The sequence below is a fragment of the Danio rerio genome, chromosome 16 (assembly GCF_049306965.1).
Source record: "Danio rerio strain Tuebingen ecotype United States chromosome 16, GRCz12tu, whole genome shotgun sequence".
In the NCBI taxonomy this organism is placed as follows: domain Eukaryota; kingdom Metazoa; phylum Chordata; class Actinopteri; order Cypriniformes; family Danionidae; genus Danio; species Danio rerio.
Genome location: NC_133191.1, coordinates 10,966,306 through 10,979,129, shown reverse-complemented (window position 1 = coordinate 10,979,129; position 12,824 = coordinate 10,966,306). Strand labels below are relative to the sequence as shown.

Genomic DNA, 12,824 nt, shown 5'->3' with positions numbered 1-12,824 from the left:
GAGGCAAGTTGGAGCTAAACCCTGCAGGGACACCAGCCCTCGAGGACCGAGATTGGTGACGCCTGCTCTAGTGTGACCGCAGCATTACCTGTAGATTGCAAACAAGCCTGAAGGACTCAATTAGTTTGAGCAGGTGCGTTTGATTAGGGTTGAAACTAAACTGTGCAGAGCTGCGGCCCTGAACTGGCTTCAATAACTGTATTCTAAATCATAAATGAATTTAAAAAATAAATTTCTCTGTGAAAACTATTAACTCAAGCATAACAAAAAAAAACTTAAACAAGTATTGTTTTAAAGTCAAAATGACTGACTTCATGCAGTTTTCTGATTTTTGTGCTAGAAATTTATACAGATAAGCAAATATTTAAATAAACACCTTGTTTACAGCCCCAAACATAACCTGTAATACAAAAAAGTTTCCATTTTTTAATCTAATCAACTAGGAATGTATAACGAAAACTGTTTTGTCTTGCCTGGAGTGAAACAAAACAGCATCACATTATAACCAGTATAGTGTCGAATTTACAGTGCACCATAGGTCTCAAACTCAATTCCTTGAGGGCCGCAGCTCTGCGCAGTTTTGCTCCAACCCTAATTAAACACAGCTTATGCAAAAAATGGAGGTGTTCAAAAGAGTCATGAACACTTTGATTAGTTGTATCAGCTGTGTTTGATTAGGGTTGGAGCAAAACTATGCAGAGCTGCGGCTCTCCAGGAATTGAGTTTGAGACCTTTGTAGTACACAAATATCTATTAAATTAGAGTTTTTGTAGACTCACAAGTGCTTTCCAGTTATTTTGGTTTGTGAATTGCATTATGGGATGTTGATCTCTGCTCTGTTCACTTTTTATGTTGAAAATTCATCTCTACAGTTTAATAAATTAACTTTTATTGACATTTTAGTAGTTTGAAATAATATAATGTATAAGAAGAAATATATAAAGATATAAGTCTGTGCAATAACTTTATTGTATCAAAATTACTGTAAAATTATTGTAAAATTGTTGCATTAAAATATACAACACCAACCCAAGTAATATATCATTTTAAACTATTCATAACTTTCATAAAAGTCACATTTTCAACATTTTCAAGGTTGAAAGTTTTTGGAAGAAAGCTTAAGGTCCCATAATGCAATTCAAAAGCATAAATAAAAAAAAGAATCACAAAATATGAAAAACTGCAAATTAAATAGATATTTTTGTAGTGCAGAATCCTACACAATGACAGCAGGTGACACGAAGCTGCTCCCTCTAGCGACGGAGGAAGTGGTGTAATACACGTCTTCCTCTCTCGCCATCCCGTCTTCCTCTCTGTCATCGTGGTAAGGAGTCTGTTTGTCGTCTCTGGAGGAATGCAGATGGTCTTTGTCGTCATAGAAAACTGAGAGATCCTGTCAGAGTGGAGATTGTGATGTTTTGATTAGAGTCAAAGAGCTTGATGTGTTTGTAGAATGGAGATGACTATGATCTGTGAGTAACAGGTCCTGAATTATACATGCAGAATGAACACGCTATCAAAAATGTATGATTTACCATCTTAAGTGCCACTAAGAATTAGAGGAATGAAGAGAAGGAGAGAAATCTTACTGTCATCGGCTCTTCCTTCTCACTTTCATGGTGGATGTAGTCAGTTTCAGGTCTACCGATGCTCGGCTTTAAAAGGGGGGGAAAAGGGTGAAATGCTAAGCTCAGTGAACTTTGTTAATAAATATGCTAGTTTTAATGAACAAACACTGAAATAAAACTTACAACTGCATGCCTTTTACATAGACTACCATAGGCTGGAAATCATTAGTAAGAATGCTAAAATCTTGCTTTTTTCCAGCAAAAAAGAAAAATCTAGAAAGAAAATCTAAAAAAAGAAAATTATTTAAAAAATGAGAAAAAAAACCCTAACTAAAAAGTTAATACATTTAAAGCTAATAAATTAAATGTAAATAAAACCTTAATAGGTGTGAGCTTAATAAATAATATAACAGATTTAGTTATAGCACACATCTCTTAAAATGTAGAGAAATCTTTACATTTCCATCACAGCTATTTTAGCATTGTAATTTTAGTCTCTAATATTTTGTATTAATATTTAGAATATTTATATTATTATTAATAATAATTCATTATATTATAATTTATATGTGATGAAATATTTATTTAATATTTTTAACAATTTAATCATCATGATATTTACTTATAGAATACATTTATGATTATGAAATAAACTTTCATTTTACTTTTTTATATTGTCTGCTTTCATTTAAATTTGACTATGAAATAGTTTGTAAAGCCTTTACACTGATAAAAGTGTGTTAAAAAGCATAATTATTTTTAAAAGCAAAATAAAGTTAAAATATATGAAAAAACATTTTTCAAGTCTAATTAATTTACCAAAACAAATCAACATTCAGGCGACGCAACAGCAGGAAGGTCGCTGGTTCGAGCTTCGGCTGGGTCGGTTGGCGTTTCTGTGTGGAGTTTGCATGTTCTCCCTGCGTTCACGTGGGTTTCCTCCGGTTGCTCCGGTTTTCCCCACAGTCCAAAGACATGTGTACAGGGGAATTGGAATGTGAGTGAGTGTGTATGGATGTTTCCCAGATATGGGTTGCGGCTGGAAGGTCATCTATTGCGTAAAAACATATGCTGGATAAGTTGGCGATTCATTCCGCTGTGGCGACCACGGATTAAAGGGACTAAGCTGAAAAGAAAATAAATAAATGAAAATCAGCATTCATTCATTAATTTTCTTTAGCTTAGTACCTTTATCAGAAGTTGTCACAGCGGAATGAACCAACTATTCCAGCAAATGTTTTATGCAGCAGATGCTCTTCCAGCCGCAACCCAGTACTGGAACAAATCAAGTCATTTCCTGAATCGATTTGGTTTCTGTCAACTATAACGCCCCGCATACAGATTTGAACTAAATCCTAACTTCTAAGAAAACAAAAGAAAAGCTGAGCAAAATATATTTGAACATATGTAATAATTTCCATCTTCCTTAAATAAAATTCCTTTCATTACTTTCAGGCTCCAAGAGTGTAGAAGAATTGATTCAAAGAGCATCTTGTTGTACAAAAGTTTCATTGTTGCTTTGATTACTGTTATTTCCCTTTATGTATTAATTCTGCTCTTTTTTTGGGGGGAAGTGTTCTGTGTCTCTCTGCAGGAAGCAGCTGCTTGCAACTCCTGGCTGCATATAAATTCTTCCTCGGTCACTTCCTGTTTAGCTGTTTGAGCTCACTTGTGGTTGTGTGTTAACGATTATAGAAAACAATTACGTGTTTGTTAGATTTGTTGAATTGGAGTTCGTCTAAGTGTCTGAGAAAAATCTGTGAAAGTATTTAGTGCTTTAGTTCTTGCTTGTTAACATTGAAAATCTGACCTCTGCCTGTTAAATGACTACTCTGCTGTTTTGCCCGTTTTGGATTTATTTGCTGATTGTAAATATTCATACATAGTAAGTAAGGAGCTTGAAGACATTTTCTTTTATACCTTCTTTAATTGATTGTTTTGTGGACAAGGGAGTAAGGTAAGAAAGTGTACTTTATTTTCTTTCTTTTTGCTGAAAATAGGGAATTTCGAGGGGATTTAAATTTAGAGCTCCTAAAGTTGGAAAAAAAAAACTAAGTTTGTTTGAGAAAAATCATTGTGAAAATAAAATCTTTATATATTTTCTTAAGCAGCATTGTGTGTGCAGTTTTCCCTTTCATGTTGTGTCTTTACCCCTAGATGGGGTGTAACATTACTTTTCATTCGTAAGTTGCTTACTTCAAAAAATTATATATCTTCATATTTTTTTTCATTCATTCATTCATTCATTCATTCATTCATTCATTCATTCATTCATTTATTCATTCATTTTCTTTTGGCTTAGTCCCTTTATTAATCAGGGGTCGCCACAGTGGAATGAAGTTGGCTGAATTTTTATTTAGTTGAATAAACTTAACGTTTTATTCATCTCAACTTACATCAGTTAAACTGACTAAAATGTTAAGTGAAACAAAAACCCGATTGAATGATTAAATTGAATTAAAGCAGCGTTTATTACCTTCACTTTTCCAGTTTTTACAGTGATAAAAGAATCTGCCAAATGACTAAATGTAAATGAAAATGCATGTACAGTTTATGAGATTCTCCTTTTGAAACATTTTCAGACTTTTCAAAACTTATAACAGCCTGAATATTATAATAACCTGAAGTGCAGATTTTAACATAACATTTTCTTTTAATCCAAATACTGATTAATATAACATAGTCTAATCCTAGTTGACTTGCATTTGTTCAAAGTGTAAAATGAGGCAGGAATCATCCAGCTCTACTCACTGTGTCTGAATAGGAAACCGTCTTGATTGGAGGAGGAGGTTTGTGAGTTGGTGGACGACTGTAAAAACAGACACAAACAGACAATCAATAAAGGTGAAACACTGTTTGTTTATTAGTACCTTTTTTTACCATTCACAATCTGAATATGTGACAATCTGCAGTACTTACTCAGCATTTTTCTTGCGGATGACAACTATGACAGCTGCAATTATGGCTATCAGGATGATCACACCGAGAATCCCACCAACAATAGCGCCGGCAGAAGAACCTGCTTCCATCTGACGAGAATCTAAAGGGACAGACAGAGAGAGAGAGAGAGACTTATATCTTCATGAAGTATTAAATAACAGTCGTAGGGCCAGTGATCATTTGAAATGAAGCAGCTCAGTGTACTGTTTATTCTCCTCTGTCAGAGTTATTTGCATGCTGACACAAGACTCGACCACCCGCGCACCATATAACAACACATCCAGTTTATACACAGGTTCAGGCTGTTTATAAATCTTGCAGGACTGTTTCTCACAGAAGATTACTCGCTTCTTTATGTTGAAATGGATAAACAAATCTCAGATTTCATCCATGTAGTTCTGCATATCGGCTTCATAGTCCTGTCGAGATCCTCAAAATCACAAGAAAATGATTGTTGATGACTGCTAGATATTGTTAATGATTATTATTATTATTCTATAATCATGAATTTACACTCTCAGAAATAAAGGTACATGAGCAGTCACTACGTGGTCCCTTTACAAAAGGTACACATTTATACCTAAAAGGTCAATATTAATACCTTAAGTGCACATTTTAGTACCTAAAAAGTACAGAAGTGTTCCTCTTAAAATTTGTAGGTGCTAATATATACTTTCGAGGTACCAATATAGACCCTTCAAATACAAATGTGTACCCTTTAAAAAGGTACCACCCCAGTGACAGCTCACTTACCTTTATTTCTGAGAGTGCATATGAAAATCATTTATATATCTAATTAATTTAACTGACAAATCACCATATCTAATATATAATTTATTTTCAATTTAGTTAAGCACATCTGCTTCAGCAATCATGTAATTTGCAGAAATAATTTGGTTTGTGTCAATGATAATACTACATGATATAACTGCATTCAGATTTAATAAATACGCTAGGAACTCAAGCATACTATTTATGCATTTAATGTATTTACAGAGAACACACTAACTTTGTGTGTACTTTGTATAAGAACATTGTGAAGCGGTGCCAATTTGAGTTTGTTTAAAGTGTATGCATGTTATTTGTAATTGTTTTAGACATAATGAAACATATTTTGAATACTGCTAATGAGCATGTGCTTAACCTGCATTTCAAAATACTCACACTGTAATACAGTGTTAATTGTCAATTGAAAAAAGTTGAAAATGGCAGTTTTCAAGCATTCAAAAGCCATGCAGTTATTTGTTTTTGTATTGTACTTTTACAGCATATTTGTAATATAATTAAAATGCATTCTTCTGAATGATTTTGTTAATTATTGTTGAAACAAAGTTGGTCTTGTGGTACATATAATAGTATAGTATGTATGGTAAGGATAGTTATAACACATTAATGTGAAGCTTACAATATTTTTCTACCAGGCTTAAAATATACTTTAGTTTAAAACATACTAGTTTTAAAATGCACTTCAGCTGTGCTTAAATTATACTTTATCTGAACTCAAAGTGTACTTCAACTGGCTTATGCTATACTTGAATTGGTTTTATAATGCATTGCAGCTGGGCTAAAACTACACTTTATCTAAACTTAAAATATGCTTCAACCTTGTTAAAAATATACTTTAAATGTCATTCAAATATATAATTTAAATGTACTTTAAATAAAATACAGTTTTAAAAATACACTTTAATTGTACTTAAAGTATGTCCATTTTAACACAACTAAGTGTGTTAAAACATATTTCAAATAACTTAAAGTTAATCTTAAGTATATAAAATAACAAATAAAATGCTTAAAGTTGTTCCAAAATAACACATTTAAGATCCACTTAGTATAGTACAATTATAATATGATAAATCAGGCCCGTAACCAGTTCTTTCCTCTCAAAAAGTGGACAATTTTTGCAGTTATTCGCCTCATTTTCTAATCAATTACAAGGTTAAAATACTGCATTTTGGTGATATTTTATGAGCTAAGCATTGGTAGAATAGCATTCCAAATAGTGACTACACTTTTTGATGTACCAAAATATTTCCTACAAAATATTGAAGTGTACAAATACTATTTGACTATAAGTGTATATTTACTGTGCATTTAAACTGTAAGTTATTAGAGTTTTATAAATATTGTTATGAGATTAGCGTTTAATGTTTTTATATAGAAATATGAAAATTTGTTATCATCAATCAATCAATCAATCAATCAATCAAACAAACAAACAAACAAACTGTAACCTTGTTTTAAATTAAAGACTGTAGCCTATAAGCAAATCACAAACTGACCAGCTCATTCAGTTTTCCTCAGTCTGTATTTGGCCATTTGAATAATTAAAAATTAAATTAGTCTTAAAGCCTTTTCCTTCCGGTTATGTTCACAATTTATGATGGCTTAGAGGTAAAAAAATGGGACAAATCAGCTCATGTAAGGACCAAATTCTGGACAGTGGGGGGTCTTTCGAACTACCGGAACCCCCCCTGGCTAGGGGCCTGCTTTTTATTGTAAACTTGAATTTTGTAACATTTGTCATGCCAATAAAGCAATTATTGAATTGAAATAAATAAAAAAACAGGGTCAGGAAATTAAAAATGCACTTTATATTTCCAAACTGAACTACATACTTATGGAGGACGAAACCTGCAAAAAAAAAAAAAAAAAAAAAAAAAAACGCAAATATATAAATAAATGAGTAAATAAATCCATAAATTCCTGCATAAATAAAATAATAAATAAATAAATATGCAAATAAACAAAAAATGCATAGCAAATTCGTAATACATAAACATATAAATAATTAATAGTGCGAGAAGGTAAATAATTACATAAGTGTACCCCCCAATCACTCCCCCCTCATCCGCCCAGAAATGTATCGATTTATTTAATCATTTATTTATACATTTGCACATTTATTTATTGTTTTTGTAGGTTTTGTCCTCCATATTTATTTATGGGGAGAGGAATAACATTTATTTATTCAAAATTTGCCTAATAAAGAATTTTCACCTCTAGAGGGAGCCACACTTTCATTTATGCGGTAGACCTGCTTTATTAAAAATCTGCCCCAAATCTGATTGCGTTAAATCCGTCGTTAAAAAATGCTCTCAGAGTAGATTGAGAACTAATTTGATGAATTTAAAAATAAAATAAACAAATGTATCATGTAAATAAAAGGCCTGTAGTGAATATGGGCTACAATACGAGATTTAAATGTTGCCTGATGGAACGTCACAGGTTTGAAGGCACGCGGACGTTCTAAAAGAATGTTTGACATCATCGCGGCCATTCCACGGTGAAAAGAATTACATAGCATTTGACAGTCGCTACTTATCGCTTGTTGAATATAGTTTGTCATTGTTGTTGAGATAAATTCTTCACTCCACTTTTTCAATATGTGGTCTAACAGTCAATCCCTGCCACGATCTCCAGAACATCGAGACGTGAGCTCTTCAAAGCGTCAGATGAAAGTTTCAGTGAGAACCAGCTACTTTTTATCTGAGTCGGATCTGAACGCCAATGCGGACCGTCCCTCGTCTGTTCTGCCCCATTCCTGGAGCAGTGCAGTAAGGATGGACACAAATATGCCTCTCCATCAGCATCCTGAGGTTGTTGTATGCTCAAATTCGACTGTTCTAAAGCTGCGCCATGTTCCTGTGAAACCTGCTGAGAAGCAGAAGTTCACTGATGGTCAGCTTCCAAAACGTCGAGGAATGAGGTCTCTTAAGCATATGACGGAGGATTCACTAAAAGACATCAGCTATCTTTCATGTGAGCCTGACCTGAATGCCAGCACTGACCATTCCTCATCTCTTCTGCCCCATTCTGAGAGGCGAGAAGTGAGAATGGATAAACGTACGCCTCTCCATCCTCATTCTGATGCTCCACGCTCAAAACTGCCTGTTCCGATGCCAAAGCGTGTTCCTGTGAAGCCTGTCAACAAGCAGAGTTTCACAGATGAACCCTCAGAATGGCTGGGCGTGGGGTTGAATCATATGATGAAAGGTACAGTGAAAAACATCAACACTTCATGTGAGTCTGACCTTAATGTCAGGGTTGCCCCTTGCTCATTTTTTGTGCCTCTTTCAGGGAGTCAGTCAGTGAGAATGGATAAACGTAGGCCTCACCGTCAGCATCATGATGCTCCACACTCAAAACCGGCCATTCTGAAGCCAAACCATGTTCCTGTGAAGCCTGTCAACAAGCAGTGCTTCACAGATGAACCCTCAGAATGGCTGGGCGTGGGATCTTGTGAGCATCAGATGAAAGTTTCGCTGAAAGATCCTCCATGTGAGTCTGACCTGAATGTCAGTGCTAAGTGTTCCTCATCTCTTCTGGCAGCGAGAGTAAGCAAATCCCAACATCAAGCGGGCAGGTTTTCTCCTTTAGAGAGGAACGGCACTGACCCTTCATGTGGGTCTGATTGGAAAGTTAAGTCTCACCTTTCCTTACCATGCCTGCCACGTCTTACAAGTAGAGTAAAGATGGACAAACATGTGCCTCTGCATGTTCCTGTGTTTACAAAATTGCTTGCTCCGAAACCAGCTAATGTTCCCGTGCAACCTGCTCTTGATGAGGATGTCAAGATGAAGAGGGCTCGGTCAGCAAAAAGAGACCCTCTTCAGCTTTCAAGATTCCACTCTGCAACCTATTTTTAGGACTATTCTTGTTTTTTGTGTGTCAATAAATGTTTTCAAACTTTAAAATTGTTCTCTTTGTGTTATTCTTTTTTTAATGCTTATTTGTGTATTAATCAGTTATTTGAGCATTAAGGAAAGTCTTATTTTTGTGGGTCTGAAAGATTTTCAACTTGCCTTAAAAGGTTCCATGCATAAAATAATGTTAATCTCAATAACATTTTAATTTCTGATGATAGGTTTGACAAATTATGAATTATAAATTATATTCAAAATATAATTTACATTTTCTTTTTTTAAAGCCATTTATTTGAAAATTAGTGTGTTCACATGTATTATACACAAATACAAAGTTCTAACAACTTGCAATATGTCAGCCTGTTAAACAGACAGTAGATCAAAACAAATCCAAAAATCAAATAAATAAACTAAAACTACCTTTATTTGTCTAAAGATAGCAAAATACATCTATTTATGTGTAAGTTTAGCATAGTGAGCAGTAAAAATTGGTCTCTTTGGGTCTCCTCTTGGTTTCTAAAACAGCTTGGGATTCGAAGTGACTCACAACAGACATAAAGAGATGCCATTTTTCAAATAAACCTTTGTAATAGATTTATTATTATGTTTGTTTAAATGTTAATATATAAAACAGTGTGTGTGTGTGTGTGTGTGGTTGTGGTGGGGGGGGGGTGAATTGGGTAGGCTATATTATCCCAGAATTGGGTTGCATCAGGAAGGGTATCCGCTGCATAAAAACATATGCCGGATGAGTTGGCGGTTCATTCCGCTGTAGCGACCCCAGATTAATAAAGGGGCTAAGCTGAAAAGAAAATGAATGAAGACTGAGAGTAATTCTCAACAGTTTTGGCCAATGCAAACAATTATTTTTCATGAGTCCAACATCTAGCTGCTAGAAAACACACAATCTGACATAAGTGACGTCATCTTTCGCTACTGTATTGTTTTAAAAAGAGAAAACAGTTCACATGTTCATTCTAAATCTTGGGCCTTACTCTTGAAACAAAAAAAAATTGCAATATAAACATGTGAAGCACCAAAAGTGGCGCATATTAAAATGAATTTGAATACTAATTTGGCGATTGTTGTAATCCATGAATTTTCAAATGCACTTTTTTTTTCTTTTTTTACAAGAAAGGCTAGATAAATTGTAAAGCTATACATTATTATTATTTTTATTCAAATGGTCTAATTCTGACTGAGGAAAGTTGAATGTGCTGACCAGTTTGTTATTTATAATTTGCCTAAATGACAATAGGCTTGTTTTAAGTTTGAAACTGATTCATCTATATGTTTCCTAATGGTAAAGGATGTAATTTATGTGTGATTGTGTTTTTTCATATTTATTTATTGTAAATCTTTAGTAAATATTTTTGGTACATCAAAAGGTGTGGTTATGATGAACATCAGACAAGCTAATTCAGCTAAAAATAGTGCTTAAAATGTATTAAATCTCTTAATTAAATAGAAAATGGGCGTAAAATTGCAAAAACAAACAAAAAAGCTCCACTCTTTGAGAAATAAAGAACCACCCCTTTCATCGGGCTGGCTACAGGCCTGCGCTACATAGTATAAAATATATGTGTTTCAAATTCCACAGAATTATTAGTTTTTTCTGCTGCAGTAGCTAAGTTTTTTAATTGGGGTATCTATTGATCAGTTTGAGGGGATTTTATTTACAATGTTTACACCATTACATCCAAAAAAATACAACTTAAGTACACTTTTTTTCACCTGCATGTTAAAGTAGTTTTTAAGAATCTTGCATCTCATATTTTATTATTAGGCAACCCTTTTGTAGTTCTTTTATTTATCAGTTGGAGTAAAATAGTTTTATATATATTTCTGTTTAATGATATTCAAAACTTAGGAAAATAGTTGGGGGGAAAGGGCATCTATTAGCCTAAATAATGAAAATACAAGTGGTTCAACAACTTGCTGGTACACTAGATGACGCTACAACTGTACAAAACAAATTGCGTTCAGCTCCACTAGGACATATTCTAGATATTCTAGACGCAAAATACCTGTCACTACCATAAAAGTGCAGCGTTTACTGAAAATACTTCCAGTCTTTCAGATCACTCGCATTATGCAGGTGTTTCACTGACAGGAGGTTAAAGTCTGGCACGCGGCCGAGAGCGCGCGCTGGTCGTTTTCCACAAGTCATCAGCGCGGGGATGTCAACAGTAAAAGCGAAATAAAAATAAAGAAAGGATGCAGGCCGTCCAGACAAACCGGTTTAAATGACAGCAGGGATGTTTCCTTTGAAGGAGAAAGAATTTAAAAGAAAGACAAGAGTTCGGATGAAGGGACGTGTGCGCGTCACGTCTGGGTGAATCTCTGCCTTGTCAATCACATGTCCTTCTTTCACTCCTTCCGTCTCGCGCTGTCAATCTCTCCATCATATCCTCAAGCGCTCTTTCCTCTCTTCCCATGCCTAGTTCAGCTCAAAAGACTGCACATTCGACTATGTATAGCATGTCGTTTTATTACAAGTACCTTGTCTTTTAAAAATGGATTTTGGTCGCGCCACGTGTCAAATGTCGACGGACAAAACCAGCTCTCGTTTAATGTCAATTGTTTATTGTTCACGAAGACATTTGTCACAACAAAACTAAGTCATCTTCTATTTCATCCCAGCTTAATGGCTTGGTCAAATTGATTGTTGTTCATTGGATTTTCAGAGCTGAACCAGTCATTTTGGAATTTTTGGAATTTCGCATAAAGGCAAAAGATAGCTCTTAGTATCCTATAGGCCTAGTTTACACGGATTCACCGCATTGATCAACAAAAAAGGGCACGATTTGATAGTGACTTCTGTATTGGTTGTGCCTTGACAAAAGGCAAAGTATCATTTTTACTGTAATATTTGCTGAAATTGTAATGTAACCTAACAAAACTAATAACTAGACAGGCACAGGGCTACCAAATCCATGGGTGTGAAAAGCAGTTGATGTTTTTAGTTTTACAGTTTTCTGAAAACATTGATGGGCGAAAGGTCACTGGTTTGAGTCCTAGCTAGACCAGTTGGCATTTCTGTGTGGAGTTTCACGTGTTTGCATGAGTTTCCTCCGGGAGCTTAAGTTTCCCCACAGTCCAAAGACATGTTATAGGTGAATTGGGAAAACAATATTGGTCGTAGAGTGTACAAGTGTTTCGCAGTACCAAGTTGCAGCTGGAAGGGCAACTGGAATAGTTGGCAGTTCATTCTGCTGTGGCAGACTCTCTAAGTCAAAGGAAAATGAATGAATGAAAACAATGATGTCAGACCCACTTAGATTTACTGTCTCTAGTACAGTGGTGGGCTGGGTGTTATGGAAAAAATGCAGTCGTGATTAATTCTTTTCCATATCGAACAATAACAATATATATTTCGATATCAGCTATGAAGTTAATGCTTCCGAATTTAAAAGAGTATCCCAACAATGACCGAAGCTAAAAAAAAAAAAAGATTTTCGATGGCCAATATTTTTTAATGGTGAGATTAAAAAAGATGGCCGAAATTTTGTTGCATCTCTAATATCAACACACTTCTATATTCCCATTGTTGCACATTACTACTGCGTGATTGGCTCTTAGATCAATAAAGAGAACAAAAAAGCTCAGAGCTTATCATTGTTATCAACATAAATTTTATTGCCATTCAATGTAATATCGTTTATCAGCC

The 12,824-nt window shown here is 34.6% G+C and overlaps 1 protein-coding gene across 1 annotated transcript; it reads left to right on the top strand.

Annotated features, from left to right (window-relative positions):
* The first annotated feature begins 7,541 nt into the window (after nucleotides 1-7,541).
* On the top strand, nucleotides 7,542-12,588 carry LOC137487834 (uncharacterized). The gene is made up of 2 exons (XM_068214041.2): nucleotides 7,542-8,504; nucleotides 8,589-12,588. Exons 1-2 carry the CDS (start codon nucleotides 7,895-7,897, stop codon nucleotides 9,155-9,157), a joined length of 1,179 nt encoding a protein of 392 aa, XP_068070142.1. The 5' UTR covers nucleotides 7,542-7,894; the 3' UTR covers nucleotides 9,158-12,588.
* Nucleotides 12,589-12,824: the final 236 nt, after the last annotated feature.